Consider the following 19,994-nt stretch of genomic DNA (forward strand, 5'->3'; position numbering starts at 1 on the left):
ACAAGAGAGTCTGGATGACTAATGCAGATTTAAACATCTACACTACAGACATCCAGATTTGCATCACCACAAGCAATGAAGGTAAAAATGTTAAGCACGTACTATTTTTAAGTTATTTTCCTATTTCATCCTCAGAATCCCTCCTTCCTATCCACCTTCTAGGCTTCTCATTCCAGTTGCACTTTCTGGTCACTTTACTCATCTTCCATATCAGTACAGATATATTTCTAGTTCTTCACTCAATATTTCATTACACATCCCATGCTTTTAGAAGCTTTCCACCTCCTTTCGAATGCTCACCAACAGAATCACCTGAGTTTTCTATGTCTTTCTTACAATCATGCTTTTGCTTCACTGTACTTAATAGTGCCTGTATCTTTAGTTACCTTATGAGGCTCACTACAAAGGCTTTTCAGTGGTTCTATCAAAGTGCTGAATCCCTGTAGCAGAGTGCAGTATGGAATGTCCAAAGTGCAAAAATCCAACAAGAAGATGACCTAGGAGAAAACACAGGTCTCATGAAAATGCATGCAACCATAGCCATGCTACCCGGGAATAGTACAAAATCCCAATGTTCACTTACCAGCTGACGAGTTGCCATAGCAAAGACAGAGTTACTTATTTTTTCTACTATTGTTTTGCCACTATATTGAGATAAAAGTGACTGCAAAATCGTTCTGATATTTGACAGGAACTGGCCCACATCTAAAGAGAAAAAAAACCCTTAATAGCCACCTTATGGATTTGCTACCACAACCTGCTTTATCAAACACTTAAGTGCACAATGATGTGCACAAGATGACAGACAGCAGGAAAGGCATCTGCTGCCTCAAGGCAGTGACACTCAAGAGTGAAAACAGTTCAGAGAAGCTTTCTGTGATATTTCTATTGTGGAAACAGTCATGCTTATCAATAATATTAAAAACACAGAGGAATGATGAGTAATTTAAATCAAACACTCCAAGATTGTCAAAACAATCTCAGTGTACCAAATAGCCTCCTCTCTGTGTAAACTTATGTGCAGCTTAAGTAACAAATGAGGCTAGTAATTTTTAGCGATAGCCCTACTCCATTTTAAAATGTAAGACAGGAACACAACATACTTATTTATACACAAATAACATAAATATAAAGTAATTTTACATAAAATTACATCTCCTTTAAGTACTTGGCCCAATTAACTACTCAATACTGAGCTGCTGCATAAAAAAAAGAAAATTAAAAAAATGCTGTAGCAAAAGACCCCTTAGAAGTGTCCAGCTTCTTAAGTTTCTTTCTCCTTGCTATTACAAGCATCTAGGAAAATATATACCACCACACAGGAGCTTATAAAAATAAGGGAAATCTAAAGAAAACAAAATGTTCAAATGAAAGTCTGTAATTGTATTTTTTTCCCCAGAATTTGACACCCAAAAGTTACTGAAATGTTTTCTGAAGATTCTCCCAACATAAAATTATCAGTACGGTTAAAATTCTAAGTTGCTCAATATGACTACAAATTCCTTCCTAGAGATATTAAAAACATTATGACAGTTATGAGTATGCCTCAGGCAACTACTGGGAAACCCTTATTATAGTGCAAAATCACATTTTAAAGTCCTATATTACACCACATCTAATTCTGTATTCAGTCCCAGCACTTACAGTTTTTAAGTATTTCTACAGCAAGATCCTTGGCAGAATTATCGCTACCCTTAAGTTGCAGGTAGCACCATGAAAGGAGGCTACCTTGAACAGACCAGAATAAGGAAGACAAGACTGTGCCACTCTCTTGCTGTGCAACATCCAGCATCATCATTTCACACTGAAAAATAAAGAATGTAACGAAAGGATATCCTCTTCTGCTGCAGAATGACACACAATATGTACTAAATAAACTGTGACGGACATTATCATCCCACTCACCCCACAAAAAAGATTAATTGCAACTGACAAGCAGCATGTAACACCATGAAGCAACTAATGTTTTTTTTTTTTGATAAATCGCAATGTTAAGTAGGAATAGCTACATATGAGTTACTCGGTGTTCTCAGTGCATTTTTTTTTTTTTTGGCATATGTAAATGACCCTCCTCCATTTACACCTCCCTTAGTAGCATGACCAATTCTAACCTCTCAATATGGGATGATTACTCCTGTTTCCTAGTGTTGATAGCGTGCCATAAAGTCTTGTTCAATGCTATGGAAAAATTCTTCATCTCATACATTACTTACTCTACTATTATGAAATGTTAATGCTTAAAGGAAAATATTTCAATTGCTTGGAAAACCTAATCCTACAGACTTGAATAGCCATGAACAGTTTTACCCAGAAGAACAGGAAAGCTAGTTCTTTAGCATACAACTCAGGCATGCAGCTTGTGTTTGAATGCACACAAAAATCACAGAAAAGAAGTAGGAAGAGAAACAGTGCAAAGACAGTTACCTCTCTTGCTGCCACTAGCAGAAGAGTATCCATGACTGACAGCACTTCACTGATGTCAAAATTTGCAGAAACTCCTTTCTCTGGTAATAATAAGAGTCCACCTGGATCTTGATCACTACAAAACAAAGATCTTCTTATTAACCAACAACAAGTAGCACAGTTCCAAAATACAAATTTAGTTACCCTTGGGACAAATCTGTAGAGATCCTACTGTATCATTACTATGAAAATCAAAAGTGCTTGGGTTCTGATGACTCCAAACTGATTATACCAATACCAACCATCACTTAAAAAATTGGAAGACAGCCCAGGAGAAGCCTATGAGCAGTATACTGTGATTTCAGCAACAACTGTTATCCTTGTACAATGTTTTATATAGCTATTCAGTTAATAAACATATTAAGAAGTTGTATTCTCCTTTCTAAAGCAAAGTCCATTGATTATTTTGGAGAATTATTTTCCAGAGGAATAACATTTCTAAAAAGGATTAAATATGAACTTATTAACAGATGTGGGGTATCAGAGAATTATCTTCAATTTCAAGACCCCTTACCTGAAGTGCGTACACAAGGATCTGAAGGCAAGATGTACAGATTGCTTATGTTCTTGCTCTGTGATGTTTTTCTAGAAAAGGAAAAAGATTTATTTTTATGGTATGTTCTGTTTCCCTCCTCTTGAGAAAGAAATACAATTTCTGCAGTCTACTATTCATTTTTGGTAAGAAAGGCAGGGTTAGCTCCTCTTTCTTTGAATAAGCTAGGGGGGGTGGGTAAAAAGAGGCAAAGAAAAAAAAATGTTTTCACTTTAATGGGACAAAATATGCAATATTTGACAACAAGAACTCAGATTTGTCCTCTTTTCTGCATAAAGAAAGCAGGTACTAAACAATCAATTTCTCATTTAATGGGTTTACCATCATGGTGAAGAGCTGGTGTCGCCTGGTCTGTCTATCTGGGAAAAAGATTGCTGCTCCACTGAGTAAGGTGTTCTTAACTTCCTCTTTTAGCATTTTCATTGGCATGAAGTTACTGTCCCCCATATCCACTACTGCTCATACAAAAAGGAAACAAAATTACAAGTTCAAATTCATACTCCATCTAATACGTTAGAGGCATAATTCAATTAAATGTGTTATTTTACACAACTTCAACTCCTTGCAACCCCATTATACACATAGAAAGTGAGGGGAAACTTTCTGACTTCCAGCAAGAAAGATTTTTCTAAGGATATATTTGTTCATTGAGTAAAGTAATTCTAGGAACATTAAGACTTAATAGCTATCAAAGATAATAAAGTTTTCAAGATGTGACAGATTCTATATAAACTGGTTTATTTCTAGCTTGCTTTTCAGGAGACTGTTAGGTAATTAACAACAAAATTACACTTGAATAAAGAGGGTACCGTCCTACTTCCAATGAAATCTAATGTGTAATTCCCATTCTTTTCACTGGCTCCAGATTCTTCCCTGTGTTTCTGTAGACCCTACAGGCTCCTTGTAAGATCATTTATATTTATATGGAATATCAGAAATAAATGAACCCCAGTAACACTATAGTTAAAGGATCACACTCCCTGCTGGTTCAAGCAGGTGACACATTTGAAAGAAGTTTTCTATTGCAGCTGTTTCCAGCCACATGTTGTCCGAAAGTCTATAAAACCATTTCATAGGGTCAAGGGAAGTTTCACCGTGATAGACTAATTAGCACACACTGACCTGAAGAAGAAACAAAGGAACAGTAGCTGACTTGGCCTCTAGGATCTTTTCCCAAATTGTAACACATTCGTAAGCCACAACAGACAAAACAGTTAATATATTCAATATAAATTACCTTCACACAAATGTCTATAAAGCTCTTCTGCAGCTTCTGTGTGACCAAATGTTTTGCTCTGAGAAGTTTCTTGAGGTTTAGCAGTTTTATCGTCTCCAGTAAGTACAGAGAAGCAGCTCTGGAGAAGCTGCAATAGCAGTGTTTGAGCAAAGATGCATTCTTCCCTTGGGCTGTAAGAAAGCATAAAACAGAAGCAAAAACTAGAAGAGAAGCTCTTTTGCACCAAATAGATAATGCTATGGAAGTCACTGTCTCGGATCAAAAATACTGAGTAGATAGCACATAGCCAAAAACAGTATAGCTACCAGCTAAGTTAATCTACATCTCAAGCTTCTACATAACATTATAGCTAAAAACACACACAGCAGCGGTAGGAAAAAGTTATTTATGTAAATGATGTAGTTTAGAAGGAAGAAACTGCTGCAACTAAACTAAGCATACTTTATTTATACATACACACACAGATTAGTGCTCCACCACACAGTAAAGAAGTTACTTACTTTCGGTGAAGTTTATTGTAAAAACTCCAGAACAGCTGCAAATCAAGGCCTGTGAAATCTAAAAATGACTTGTATTTTAATCCACTCTCCTTCTGTTGAACCTTAAAAAGGCAAAGAAAATGCAGGATTGGAAAATTAACTCTATACAGAACACATTTATAAAAAGTAAACCCCTGAGCACTGGGCTTAAAGCAGCCTAGTTTCCTATAAATTTGCAGCTAACATGAATTCCAGTATCAGTTCTTTCACTGGATACTCCAGTGTCTAAATGTGACAGTTCATGCTGAAACCTTCCCCTTCACAGAGCTACTAATAAGGACTCCCTCTCCTCTCTTTCAAGATATCTAGTCCCTCATCCCTGTCCTCCACCACCAAAAGACTTTACAACCTCTACCTCTTCATCTAATTTGACTGAAAGTAAGTAATAGCCAAAAGGAGACTGCACATGGTTCAGAATCAAAGTTGAAAAGGCACAGATGCATGCAGTGTATGAACAAAACATGGTTTTGACATGTATCCTCAGAAGTAGGGTACAACATGCTGACATACATCAGCACACACCAGCCATATCTCTTAACTCTATATGTCTCACCCTAGATATTTACAGTATTATTTCAGATAAAAAAGGACGTTTTAACCTATGCAAGTTCTCTAGCTACCTCTCTAAATACTTTTCCCCACGCTTGCTTCAGAAATAGCTACATTATCTAATAGACAGTAGAGCATCCTTGTGCTGCATGTAATTCACCCAGCATTGTAACCTGATGCTGAAAAATGGTTCTTAAATCTCTCCTAGACCCAAGGTGAGCATATTCCTAGTCAGCTTCAGTAAACACACACAGAATGCTATTTTTCAGAAACCATTTCTTTTCTCCACAGCATAGTTTTAAGTTACTAGTACCTAGCAGCAAGACTTTTCTTTATCCATTGACAGTTACTGTTAGCATAGCCTTATTACTTTTAGCATGGTAAATACACACTTAAAAAGGACTAAGAAGTAAAAATACCAGGTCCTGTGCCAGCTGCTGTATGAAATGAAGCGTCTTCAGGAGAAGAGTTGTGCCACAAACTGTATTGTCATCAGTTTTCCTGCACTGCAAGCAGTTCATGCTCCTATTGGGCTCATCTCGCATAGGCCGAAGATAGCCAAGAACATTCAGGCCTTGAACTCCGAGCCGTTCTGCTGCTTCTTGTCTTGTGCACAAGAACTTTATCATCAAGTACTAGAAGGACATAAACACAGCACAAGATTTGATTTTAGAAGTTAGTACAAATCTGGCTTTTAACAGACATGAGTGCACAAATGTGAGGAGACTGCAGGTGGGGTAGGGGGGGCAAGCCTTATTCCCTGTCAGTCACCCCAGAAGTTTAAAACACTGAGCCTGAGATTCAGGCTAAATTTGAACTCCAGAAAACTCCCACATCCAAAAAAGTCACAGTGATGGTTCTGTGACCTCTACAAGCATCTGCAAAGTTACCTAATTCATTATCAGTTCCATTCATTCTGCATACTCTGTTCCTGATGCTACAGTTACAGCATTTTTGCAGGTTAAAAAATTATTAGCTCCATTTAAAAGCAAGCAGAGGATCAATATGTAATATTTAAAACATACTTTTATGCATTTTTGTGCCACAGTGAGGCACAGAACGCAAAGCTGAAGGGAACAGCAAGTTCTGCCATCCAAATGTACTTAGTAACTCTGTACAATTGTAAGTCTCAGGGACTAAGGGTTACACAGACAACAGCAGAATGTCTTAGCAAGCAGTGACAGTTTTAGAAAAATTCCCAGTTGACTTATAACTGTGCCACCGCTTCTGCCAATTTCCACAGTACAAAAAAGGACTGGGGAACTACGCAACAGCTGACTCCAGAAACAAGATACATGCAGGATCTGAAAAGCAAAGTTTCCTATTTAAGCACTACAAATCAAACCCCATATTCTGCCACTCTTGAAACAGACAAGTCCCGCATTCCTCAAGGAAATCAACCTAATGGATGGAACTCCTTAGTACTTGTTTGTCCCTTAAAACAAGGGTTGAAGAACCTGGCTCTGAAAGAATAAATGCTGTAACTATGCAGTAGTTACTTAGTCTACATATTAGAATAAAGCAACAATCATGTCATCCTTTTTAGAAATATTTCCTCATGATCAAACCAGTAGTCTGTGCACTATCACATAATTTTGCATTAAATTTGATCCTGAAGCACCATTTAACTACAGTTATATACATCCACATACAGAGAAAAAGAATAAAACTCAGAGGACAAAAGTTGAATCATTTGTTTGACTAGAAGCCCATTCATTTTTACCTCTACCCAGCAGAGTTCTCCTTGCACAAAAAAGAGTTATGTTTATTTCAACTGGCATTACAACAAAGCACAGAGATGAGCCTCTGCTCACTGTGACTGGGCCAATGGATTTTTATAGTTTCTTACTTGGGAAATTCTACATTGCTGCATTTTTACATCAACTTCATCCCATTCTTCCTCCACTTCAAACCAGCCAACAGGATCATCATCTCCCAAATCATCACATGAACAACTGCTTCTGTGTATAAAAGAATGTAACAAAGTTTGGAAAGAAAAAGTTTAAAAAAAACCGCAAAGATGTTGATATCCTACCAAAATATTTTTAGCATGTTATGGCTATGAAGATGAGAAGAGAGACGACAAAAACTTTCACATACCAAACTTCTATCATATGCAAGGTAAGAAAACTAAGTAAATCTTTTTAGTCATGGTCCCTAACCTCCCCTCACTCCTAAGCAACAGTTCTGAGAAAGTAATTTAATAAAAGCTAATTAACATATAATCTTCCTATAACTGCTTTCTGTTATCAATCATCTGCACCTCAGATAGAAAGTTTGTTTTGTTATATCCCTTTTTGAACAGGTCTTTAAATCAAGAGGTTGAAAACAACAGCTATATACATATTTCCTCAAACACATCAAATTGAGGATCATTAAAATCAAACAAGTAACAATTAAATGATGCAACATTTTAAAGTTATTTGAACAATTCTCAGTAGTTCAAGTGGCATTGCAAAAGGATCTAATATAACATTTATCTTCCATGTATTCATTACAAAAAGTCCACCTATACCTGTTTTTTAAAAACTGTTTGAATTCCCGCAGCTTCCATTTGTCATAGCTTTCAAATCTTTTGAAGTGTTCCTCTGCGTGGAACTTTTCTGAAGCACTATTATAAGCAAACACCAGCCCACACTGGGCCCCAATGGCACCTCTTCGGACCTAAAAGAACAAATCCAGAGCAATGTATTAAAATGTTAACAATAAAAGAAGGTGCTGCTTTCACAGAAAAAAGTTATGGAAAGCAACTGAGTACTGACAAAACTGATCTCTGGAATGGCACTTTTTACCTAAAGAAAAATGAAACACATTTAGAGAAATGCTATGAAAACTTCTGTAATTCACTGAACCAGGATCATGTACATTGTTAACATTTGCTACATTTATCACTCTGCTAGCACCCTAACATTAACTACACTTCCACATATTAATTCTCATTCTAAGTTTGTATGCTTTTTTAATTTTAAAAAACAAGCAAACCTAAAATTATGTATCCCAGTATCACTACACTGCAAACCAGCTTAGCTGCCTCTCCAGCTCCAATCAGAATTTACTTGCCAGAAGTCCATCCATGTTTAATTCCCATTGACATTGAAATATGCATCCTTGTTCCAGGAATTAAACTACTGCTTTGCCATAAATAAATAAATAAATAAATAAATAAATAAATATTTATCCCACTGCAGAAATCTCACTGAAGTTTTGTCCTGGCCATGAGATTTAATCACAAGATCTTGCCTTTTAACCAGCTAAAATTGCACCAAGCGTTCAAATTATACTGATGTCTCTCAAATGAATTTGAAATACCCCTCATTTAATCTGAACTCACATGCTGTATGTCTTGAAATCTGCTATTCACAAAGTTGAAAAAGTATTTTAAGTATAAGCTATGCAATCCTACAAATAAATCCATACTCTTTAGAGAGAAACCATACACCTAAGGCTCACTGGCTTGAGTATATTACAAGATACAGAAAAAAGCAATAGAAAATAAATGTCTTTACAACATGCTTGTGGCACCCTGAAACGATTTAAGACCTCCATTTCCTTAAGTTCCCTGTGACTTACATAAAAGTAAAACCCCAAAATAACACTACTGCATGACTAATTTAATATTTCAGTTCATTTAAAAAAAAAAAAAATCTAATTCAACTCTACCATTAGGGAAAAAAGCAAGCCTTCTACTTGAAAAGCACAGAGGAACTACATACCTTTATTCTAATTTGTGTCACTTGAAATGCAGATTCAGTTCCAGTAGAGAGAATGATACTTGCTCTGGTCTTCCCAGTTTCAGTAAGAAAACCTAAAGCAGCAGCGGGAATGAAATGAGGTTGGAAGGACTGCTAGGTGCAAGCTGTTTGAAAGAGAATACTAAGATTGTGGACTAAAGGGGGAAAACAAAAACACAATGCTCTTCTAGTGAAATGCTCATTAGGAAATGTTTCCAAATAAAAGAGTAAAAGACAAGTAAAAAGACTGTACCGTGTTAGTATACCCTCCCACAGAGCATACACTGGTCTCTTCAGCCAGTGTCTCTCTTGGGGCTGCAGTATCTGCAGCAATTTCAAGAGTGTTTCCCTATTAAAGGTTATTAGTAACCCAAATTTTACTTTGGCTCGTGGCTCTGTTCACTGATACAATTCACCGTTCCCCAAACTGTGATCTATAGAACAACAAAAGACAATCCACAAAATAACTAAAGAATAAAATCAAACACTACACACGAGCAAACAAAGGGGTAAAATAAGCATTTAGAATGCGCCTGACTTTCTGTCACAATAGCGTTCATTTACCAGTAACACTGCACAAGACAATACACTTTTTTTAAAAAAAAAGATTAGGTAGTATTTAACTTAAAAAGTACGTCAAGAAACACAAACCTCTTTCTTTAGGTTGCATCCAGTACATAAAAACACTGCATTAACAAACACAGGCTTTAAAGAAGAATTAAGTTACACGCAGTCAGTGAAAATTTCAATGATTTCTACCGTATCTCTCCATCAATATTTGGGAAACTAGCAGTGAATGATTCATGACTTCAACCCACAAGACATGCTCTAGTATAATTTTCTTTGTCACAGCTCATTGCTGACTTCCACATAGAATATCAATAACTCTCCCCCAGAATACAATCTTTTTTGTTTGTTTTGTTTTAACAATAAACTGGCTCCTGAGAAATCCACCTTGTGGTAAAACAGAATTTACATATTATTTTGGGGTTTTGGGGTTGGGTTTTGCAGTTTTGTTGTTGTTGTTTTGCTTTGATGCTTTTTTTTTTTTTAATTACAGATCTTCCATATCATAAAACTATTGAGTAGCACCAAATATATATAAATATATATGGAACAGTCCCACAGCCTTGTTAACAGCCTTTGTGTGTCTGGTTGGACATTCTGGATTTTAAGTCCAGGCTCTTACCATCCCCAGTCCATGGCTCTACAAGGAGGTTTTCAGGCCCTGATTTATCTTCTTTTCCTTTTACATCACATGCTTGCAGAGTTAGTCGTAAGGGTTTTCCTAAGTAAGAAAATCAACAGGTTTATCAAATTCATTAAAAAAACCTGGAAAATATGCTTTCTAAAGTTGTTCATACAGAAAACAAATGGGAAAAATTACAATACTATGAGATTTTTAGCACTGTCAGACAAAAAAAGGGGGGAAGAAACTGCAGTATGAGAGGTACGTTAATCTAAAATAGTACAAGTTTTAGATATAGACAGAAGGACAATGAAAACCATGACAATTAATGTTCCTACAACTGTTTGCACACTTTGGAATTTACAATACATGAAATACCACTCTTGTCTTACAAAAAGCAGCAGCTACTCCAGGAAAAACACAGCAATTTTCAAAATTTTTGGAAGTAAATACTGATATTATAATTATAAAATAATGAATGTATTTTTTGGCACAAGCCAAGAAGTCCTGACAAAACATACTGAAAGGCAAACAAAGTGAAAAATTCTTCATGAGAGACTAATGATAATCTCAGAACCTGAGAAAATATAGATTTATCAAACAAGTACAGTCAATACCGCAAAATCTTACCACCTACTGAGGCTAGACATACAAAAAAGTGTGTTATTAGAAGCATAAAAATGCTTGATGTCATCTGCCTTTTATACAATACAAACACTATCACCGTATTGATACAGGGGCTGATACATACAAGGTTCTTGTTTTCTCCCTCAAGATGATGCCACCTGGTTCAATTCCTAGGTCACAAAAAGCTGATCTAATCACCAACTTTCAGGGCAGTTCAGCTTCACAGGCTATCTCTTGGTAGCAGTTGGTAATTTAAAAGTCTTGTGCAATTTTAAAAGCCAACAGAACAACAGGTAAAACAACTCAAAGCTGCATATTGTCTTAAGTATTAAAGGATCCAACAATTATCCATTTACCGTATTTATACAGCAAGTTCTGTCTGACTGTTGCCATGGAAGCAATAAGGGATGAAGCCTTGTATGGTGTGTCCAGATGATCAGTGATCGTACAAAGGGAACTTATCACTTTAGCAACACTCCCCCTGGCTAAGGCAAAGGCCAAGAGTGTAAGTTCAACCTCTGGAGTAGTACAACAACTGGGGAGGGAAAAAAACAACAGTATGAAAAGAAAACTCAGGACACTTTGTTTTTAAATGAAGTCAAATAATGCTCACATGGAAAAATCTAAGTTGCCTGTTTCTTAATATCTTTGCATTTTTCAAGATACTAAAGAGCAGGTGAGTAAAAATGAGATAAATTTGCTATACAAATTCTTCTCAACCATTTTCTACTGCATCAAAATACATCAACACAAGACTCACCTTGTTATTCTTATTAGGAAGCTATCTACTTCTTCCAAAACATTTGGAGATAAGAAGCTTGAAAAATCTGTAGAGCCTGGTGTTAGGGATAGAGGTGGCATGTGTTGCAGTGCTTTCCTAGTAAAAAGGATGGAACATAACATCAGAAAACCAGACAGAATTGGAGAAAACAGCCTTCTAAAATGAATTAGACATTTGAATCTTCGTGCTTTTTGCGAGCAGGTCTCTACAAATAGCTTGAGTGCAGAAAATCTATTTATGCAGAGAAAAGGTAAAAACAGTATTGCATTCTAGGCAGGGGAAGTTCAACTAGGTAATCTTGAACCTAGTCTCATAGTCTCAGATTTAATGAGACAAATAAATCAAGGGGTTTTGAATTAAATGTGTGACAGCATTAGAAATAGCTTAGTGTCCAAGTACTGCTTCATTTTAAATAGTTCTAGAATTGAGCAAGAGCCCACTAATAAAGAGAAAATTGCTTTTAAATTCTTTCAGAACAGTTACAGAAGCTAAGAGAGAAACTTGTTAGCTCACCTCAATTTTTGTTTGATTTCTGAAGATAATGTAATAACCCCTGAAAATAGGAATTCTTAAGTGGTTTCATCAAAGTCATTCTATCCAATACTAAAGTTTGGTTTTTTTGCTTTACAATTCCAAACACTGAATTTGTAATTCCTGAAAGCATATTTTTAGTCATGATTTCTCCATTATAACTTTCTTAGGCTTTATTAGCTCAGTATTCATGTTATATTTCTAAAAAATATCTAAACAGTAGCAAAACTGAAAGCCCTCAGTTTTCATAAAGCTTGCAACTATGAACCTTCCTCAGACATAAGCATGTATAAAGTTATCTAAAGAGGATTCATAGATGACACACATTAAAAGATAGGCTTAATGGACTTTAGCCTACAGTATTCATTAATCTAATGACAGCAGTGCTCTTAAACGTGGTAGCATCACGCTAAGTTCTATAAAAGTTGGTGTGGGTGTGTAGCAATTTTATTAGGATTCCAATCCTTCAAGTCATCGAGCAGAAGTGTTTGGCAGTCAAACAAGGAAATGTTACACAGAAAACAGCCAATCGCCACAAGCAAACATCTGCACAGAGATATTGCATATACCCGACTATAACCCCATGTAATGCACGACAAGGTATTACACAAGCAAAAATTTGCTGAAAATTAAGCTAAATTAAGCTCCAGTCAAAAGTGGAACGTGTCCAATATTTATAATCAATAAACTTAACAATGAAAATTAATTAATTTTAGGATTCTCAAAATTATTACAAGTCAAAGGATAGGTAAAAACTGTATTTTTCACTGTCCCTTCAGTCATGGCTTAACAACTAGACAGATACAACAGCTGGGAGGATTACACTTGTTCTAGTATGTGCAAATGGATAAAAGAGAAATATCAAAATTTAACCAGTGTGGTAGCTAAAAAGATGTTTAAACACCTTAATGGAGGGAGTGGAAACCAGTTACACAAGGTGGATTAGTTAACTACAGTTGGAAGTATTTAAAGAAAAAATTTAAAGAAAAAAAAAAATCACACACCATGGGAGTTTGGTACTTACTGAGTATTTTGTAAAATAGTGTGAACGAATGCTGGATTTGTTTCCATGGAAGCTGTTACCAGAGAGGTCAGCAGAGACCAGTACCAGATAGCTGAAGCATCACACACAGAGACTCCCACCTTCTTAACTCTTTGATAACCAACAGCCCTGAGTCCATGGATTCTAGTGTCACATCCATCACTAAGGCAACGCTTGATGTTTATCTGTACATCTGTCAAAACACAAAATAGAATTTTTTTCCCATTTCTTCTGCTGGATTAGATCTAGAAGAATCCAGATATTCAAAACAATAATTACTGCAAAACCTCTTAGAAAAATAGCAGCGGATATGTAACAGTACTCCCACATATAGACAACTATATACATGTGTTTCTTTACCGTGCGCCCTACAATTTGGAAAATTTAGCCTTTTAATGGCCTATGTGATCCATTACATATTGTATGGCTAGAAATATAGGAAAAAAAAGTAGTAAAAGACCCTCAAAGTAGAAAATAGATTATAGATTATTTCACCAGTACCTTTTTACCTACATACATAGGAAGTATCTTGGGAGTGGTAGTGAAGAAGATAGGGGAAAAACAGTAAAACCTAAAAGCAAATTTTTAAGTTACATAAAAATTTTCACAGAAGTTCTTGACCATTATGCATAGCTAACATTGTCCTAGTTACTTTTAAGGAACAACATCCTTGCTGCCTGTTTCTGTGGCAGTGAAAGTTCAGCTTAGTGGAAAGCGCCTATTTGAACTGAAGGGACAACATTTCTGAAGCTGCAGAAACCATCTTAGGAAGGAGCAGCTTTCCTCTGACTGATTCCAATATAGCACCCACAGATCTACCAGACTTAAAAATAACATTACTTAAAAATCCTTAGCATAAAACCTGCTCTGCAAAAATCATCTGACCAACTTCAGAGTTTTGCTACCAAAAAACCCAAAGTTGCTCAGAAGCAGATTTTTTGCTAGATACTATTATCCAACATATGCTTTCACTCTGCAAGCAAAGATATTTTAAAATTGCCCAGCGCCTTCAAGTTGAGAGGCTAAAACTACATCTTCAGTCATTTTAGCTCTTCAACCTTTAGCCCAAGTAAGACAGATGCCATAAGAAAAACTCAGAAGACTCTCTTATATGCTAGACATTAAGCTACAATTGAAACAATTTCTCTGACCCAAGGACAAGGTCAAAAGTTTCTGCTCTAATGACTGACGTTTCAACACATTGTTCTATGATCTACCCAACCTTTCACCTTCAAAAAAAAGCAACAAAACAATATACCAATGGTATCTTTATTGACTCACACATCTGACTAATGTTAGCGTTTTCCAACAGTGTTACGTAGCCAGTGATATTGCTTGGAATGTGAACATCTCGGACCTCCTGAAGACTGCTGGCATTCCTTCCCACTGCCACTGTAACTTGCTGTGGCATGTAGCTCTGGTCATTAGCTGCCACTGCAATGGACAGATGTCTCAAAACAACATCTGGTTTCATCTTTAAACTGCAAAGCAAAGAAGATAAAACAGTTCTTGCAAAGAGAAGAGAAGTCAAGCACTTCACTTTTAGCTAAGCTTCACTCAGTTTCCACTTCTACAAACACAAATAAATCCACTGAAAATTACCTAATGCTTCACAGGCATTACCAACCCCGTATCATGGTGGACGAGTTAGAAAACTTGTAATTGGACTTAAAAGACAGTCACGTCTGATAGTGAGAATGTAGAATCCTCTATTGTTCAGCTTTTCAACTAGGAATTCATTCCTCAGGAATAAAAATGTAGTGTCAATAATGACTAAAATGAGATTTTTTTTTTTTTTAAAGTATACATTCTATACGTACAACTGAAAAACCACTAAACGTTTCTGTTCCATGGAGCAGTAACTTTCTAGACAGTGGCAAAGCGCTTCTATTCAAGTACTACCCTCTGCATCTATAATATAGTTTGGAAAGCTTAGCTACAAAACAAGGGTATGTGTCAGCATGGAAGACACCTGCATTTTACAGATGAACACTTTTACTTGGTGATTAGGCCCTTAAAGTTTATGCAGAGATTAATGACTTCTGCTTTCAACTATATTCGTCTGTCACTCATTAATTCCACAATTTTTTGCTATTACACCTCACTGGCTGTAAAACGTAAGGACCAACCACCCCAAAACTCAGCTGTACATTGCTGTCACTCACCGTATCCAATGTGAGCGAGCACTCCCATCCGACTGCCAGAAGGATGTAGTTTCTCCATTTGTCATCTTGTCAATATCAGCGGAATTGGATGAGGTTTCTATGTGAGTATAGCACTTTGTGACAGACTTCAGTTTGTCCGACTCCTGATTACCATTCAAGTCACTGGGGTATTCTGCAAAGAAATTAAATCACTCATAACAGTCTTCTTTTGCTTGTTTTTGAGAATGATTAGACCTTTACAATAATTATGTCATATACATTAACTTGTTGGCACAGAACACAGCTGCTGAAGAAGTGTTTCTGACAGAACCTAGAAGACAGCAAAGTTTCATTTCAGATGAAATCACAATAATCTCAATCTGCCACTTGCAGTATGAAAACACCTACTTTGCCTGGAATTCAATAGCCTTTATCTCCTCCTTTCATTACTGGCCTCATCAGTGCTTTATTATGTCAAAATACAAACAGAGGAGAAGAAAAAGTAAAATACGATGGAGAAAACCTCAATTCAGCTATTCTACGGAAGCGACAAAGCAGACTTTCAACAGAAGTACAGAGGTCTGAAAATATCAAGTCAAGCTGTGAAGAAAAGGAGCCCTCCTGCTAGGGAGACAACTAGGACAGTCCCATCTAAAATACAATAACAGATTCACTACTTTCTCCCCCAGAACAATAAACTATTTTTTTAATACTGAACAGTCAACTTCAGAAAACATTCACCTTCACACAGAAACTAAGTTGCCAGCAACTAGTAGAGATATTTGACTAAATAGAGAGTATCACAAATTGGTAATTGTCATTCTGAAACAGGTCAGGAGAAAGATGAAAAACATCCCAGTGTGTTACTCAGATTGCTAGGCAGTTAGGAAATCAATTTATGTGCCTCAAAAAAACAACAAAAAAAAAACCCCGGAGGCATGCAGATCCAACTTCATAGGAAGTCATGCCTGTTAAAGATTAAACAGTAAAGAAAGCTTTTTATCTTATCTGTAATCTCTTCTTCAAGCTATGGTTATACTACCATCCTGAAAAAAAAGAAAGATATTACATACCTCTCTCTTTTAGGAGAAGTCGATCTAAAGAATCCTTCAGTACAGAAGACCGCATAGTACAGATATTGTTGAAGTACTCCAACACTGGGTAAGGGATGGCAGTACTAGAAATCCGATTGCGGTGCAAGAATCTCAGTATCATTGAAGCATGAAGACCAAGACGCTCTTTTGATTCGGAAAATATATCAATAAAACCTAGAAAGAGACATTATTTCTATCTTTGTTGCAACACCTGACTTGACCAAGTCATCATTTTCCCCCTCTACATCTTATTACTAGGCAAATCCAAATTAAGCATGGGAGCCCATATTGGAACTATATTACACCATATGAAGTTTGCAATCTGTACAGGACTGTGAAAGGTACAGACGAATATTTTTGCCAGTTACTTGAAATGCCTGAAGGGGTTCCAAAAAATTACCAAAAATTTTAGTTCTTATGCATATTTTGCTGTCCCAAAAGTTCCAAACCCTCACCTTCAATATCTAGGTGATGCTGCTTTGCTAACAAGCTGATGTACTCGCGTCACTCACCATGAGCTACGCTAAGCATCTCACTTTTGCACTGCGGATTACTCCCAAAGAGGTGCCTGATGCTTTCCACCAACTTCGTAAGAAATTTCAGCTCCTGAACAGTGGTACTCTGAATCACAGTGCATTTAGATGCATAGAATACTACTCCATTAGTACTCTCCTCTGATTATCTATCAGCCAATTCTAATGCTTCTTGTCTGATCCTCTAAGGCAAATCCCCTTTAGCCACTTACCATCAAAAGCTTGGAAGGAAAGCCAGTAACTGATACGTATCCCAGAAATCAAATTCTGGAAACTGACACTTTCCAAACTATAGGCTATAAAATGTGAATTATGTTTTAGCAGAGTTTCAAATGCTAAATAACAACATAATAATAATACAGTATATGACTCATCACCTGAAATAGAGTCAATGGAGGATTTATTCCTCCAGTTACCAAGAACAAGACTGCAATAGTGAGGCACTCACCAAAATTTTGCAGGGAACTGTTTTCTGTCTGTGAGATAATCCAAACAAGGATAAGAAGCTCCCCAGTCACACAGAGAAGAAAATATGGGTTATTTATGAAAGTAAGTTAGCTGGATGTAATTATGGGAAATTTTTAATTTACAGCAACTTCACTTGTTTGATACTAGCGAAGTAAGAATGACTTGGACTATGGTTTTGAGAAGATTAGGACAAACAACACTATTGAAGCAACTCATTGAAGCAGCACTCCTTATGTAGGGCAGGACTTGGGAAACCATTTGTTTTGTCACTCTGTTCTCATACCTGGAACTAGTGAACAAGCTTGCAGTTGCCTGATTACATGGCTAAGCTCCCCTTGAAGATTAGCTCCGCTAGAATTCTTGAGAGCCTCCAGCATATTCTCCACATCTACAGTGCCATCTCCTTCAGCATCAAATTGTGCAAAGGCCTGAAGACGAACAAAAGAAGAAAATTTATTTCAGTATATTTACTTCAAGTAGAAATTCAAGGTATTTCACAGAAGCTGCAGGAGTAAACATTGTAACACCATTAAATAAAAATCAAGAGAATCAGTTTTCCATCATACTGAATTCATGACAACAGGAAACAGCCTGGCTGGAAAACTGCAGACTTTAGCAAGTTTTAAAGCATTTGCACTGCCTTCCTATAAAAGTGAACTGTAGTTGTGCTTAGGTGGAGACAGCACATCATCTATACCAGTGAATAAGCAGTATCCATCCACCTGACACCTGTGACTATGAAGAAGGTGCTCACAAAAGAACACTAAAAAGCTCATCCATTAAACAGTTAGTTCTAAAAGCCATACCATCCATTACTCATTACTGCTGCATCCATCTCACACTGCAGACACTCAAATTCTTTCAGATTTTAATTATTTTCTTTATTTAAGAAAGTGTCCTTAGAACCAGAATTTTTTTAAATATGTACTTCCTTCCATGTACTGTCCTCCTACACAAAATACCAGTTTAACATAGTTTGTCAAAGTATTTGTGAAAACAATGGAGAGAGTTAGCAAAGATTTTTTTTCTTTATTGAAGGGAATCATTGCCACCTTTATTATATTTTTAATACAAAAAGTCGTGTTGAGCATGTATAAAAAGTAACTCAGACAGCTATGCATTTCACATCTTTGTACTAACAAAAGTACAAGATATTTTTATTCAGCTAAGCCTATAAAACAGAACCAAGCTCATAAATGTAATTTTTTTTTAACTAGCCACTTCAAAGAACTCATGATCCAGTGACACACTACTATTAAAAAAACTAGCTATATTTTTACAATCGTATTTAATTTTGAAACAAACTTCTGTTTAATTGCTAAAAAAACCTGAACATACCCCAGAAAGAAGTATTTCAGGAATATCCATTTTTTTCATATAAATTGGGAATGCAGTTGCAAAAGGTATTTCTTTCCAAGCAAGACTTCAGCCTCCCAGCCCTGAACTTGGTATTTCAAGTTCAGCTACATAGCCAAGTAAATTTGGCCTCTAAGAACAGATCATCTCACAAGTGTCTGACAGAGTCAAGAAATCACTGCTGTTCAGGAGGAAGCTTGTGCTTGAATCTCTTGATTTGCTACCTGATTATCTCTCTCAATGTACCATTAAAAGCACTATCCTAGAAAGAAAGAATCTGAAATGATTAGATCAAAATAACCTGCCAATTAACCACGGCATAATTACACCACTTGAATGAGAGCAAAGTCCTTCAGAAGACAACAGAATCAAAATGCCGTATTTTAGCTGACTAAAGCTTCAACGGCAGTTCTGCAGCACAGACCTGAATTTTAGCTTAGCAGTTTTATAAACTCTTGTTAAATGTACAGGTGAACCCATGCTAACAATGGTCAACTTTAAAAAACTTAGTTGCAAAGAGGACCAGTGCTGGGCATCCAGTAGCTACCACAGCCAGTACAGATGACTGGTGCTGGGCATCAGGTAGATACCGAAGCAAAAAACTAAGACCTTTGCTTGAGGACAACAATACAGAGGGAATTACTTTTAACAAACATAACTCAGTTGCCAAAAAAAAATTAATGTATGGTTTCATACTGCACCATTCTTGCCATTATGACTTTTTCTCCTCCTATTTGAAGTCAAACTGTGCAATTACTAAAATATGAAGTGAACAAGCGAGCAAGTTGTGTGATGTTACTAGCGAAAAGAAGCCACACACAAGACGACATGGCTGGATCTGCTGATAGCTACTTTAAACCAATTTCTTATACTTTCATGTAAGGAGAGATTACCGCATATATGCTTTTCTTTGCATCTTAATGCAGTATTTTGTTATTTTATTTTTAAACCCTTCCTATGATCTCAGGAGATTGCACTGGCCCTAGAATTCTAAAATTATTTTTTGACTGTTCAGTATAACTTAAAGTCTATATTTGACAGCAAACATACACAATTTCCACTGCTCAGACAAGCTGCCCTGTGCAATGGGGGTATAAGCAAAAAAAGAAAAATAAAAATCAGTATGCAAATCTGTACTCTGAGCTTTTGAGTTGCAT

At 36.4% G+C, this 19,994-nt stretch overlaps 1 protein-coding gene across 3 annotated transcripts in view; it reads right to left on the reverse strand.

Annotated features, from left to right (window-relative positions):
* Positions 1-19,994, reverse strand: part of ZZEF1 (zinc finger ZZ-type and EF-hand domain containing 1) — a 63,282-nt gene that overhangs the window by 40,806 nt on the left and 2,482 nt on the right. The window contains exons 2-21 of one of the 3 annotated variants that reach the window (XM_075720192.1): positions 17,765-17,909; positions 16,460-16,654; positions 15,408-15,579; positions 14,524-14,723; positions 13,225-13,435; positions 11,649-11,765; positions 11,245-11,423; positions 10,262-10,360; positions 9,055-9,146; positions 7,857-8,005; positions 7,191-7,302; positions 5,761-5,976; positions 4,754-4,854; positions 4,254-4,423; positions 3,338-3,471; positions 2,978-3,048; positions 2,425-2,539; positions 1,645-1,804; positions 584-705; positions 387-497 (exon numbers count right to left, since the gene is read on the reverse strand). In XM_075720192.1, coding sequence (XP_075576307.1) covers positions 387-497; positions 584-705; positions 1,645-1,804; positions 2,425-2,539; positions 2,978-3,048; positions 3,338-3,471; positions 4,254-4,423; positions 4,754-4,854; positions 5,761-5,976; positions 7,191-7,302; positions 7,857-8,005; positions 9,055-9,146; positions 10,262-10,360; positions 11,245-11,423; positions 11,649-11,765; positions 13,225-13,435; positions 14,524-14,723; positions 15,408-15,579; positions 16,460-16,654; positions 17,765-17,909 — 2,871 coding nt within the window. Of the gene's footprint in view, positions 1-386; positions 498-583; positions 706-1,644; positions 1,805-2,424; positions 2,540-2,977; positions 3,049-3,337; positions 3,472-4,253; positions 4,424-4,753; positions 4,855-5,760; positions 5,977-7,190; positions 7,303-7,856; positions 8,006-9,054; positions 9,147-10,261; positions 10,361-11,244; positions 11,424-11,648; positions 11,766-13,224; positions 13,436-14,523; positions 14,724-15,407; positions 15,580-16,459; positions 16,655-17,461; positions 17,655-17,764; positions 17,910-19,994 lie in introns of those variants that run through there. The other 2 variants (XM_075720193.1, XM_075720194.1) reach the window with 2 other exon arrangements.

This window comes from Pelecanus crispus, chromosome 12, assembly GCF_030463565.1.
Source record: "Pelecanus crispus isolate bPelCri1 chromosome 12, bPelCri1.pri, whole genome shotgun sequence".
NCBI classification, from domain to species: domain Eukaryota; kingdom Metazoa; phylum Chordata; class Aves; order Pelecaniformes; family Pelecanidae; genus Pelecanus; species Pelecanus crispus.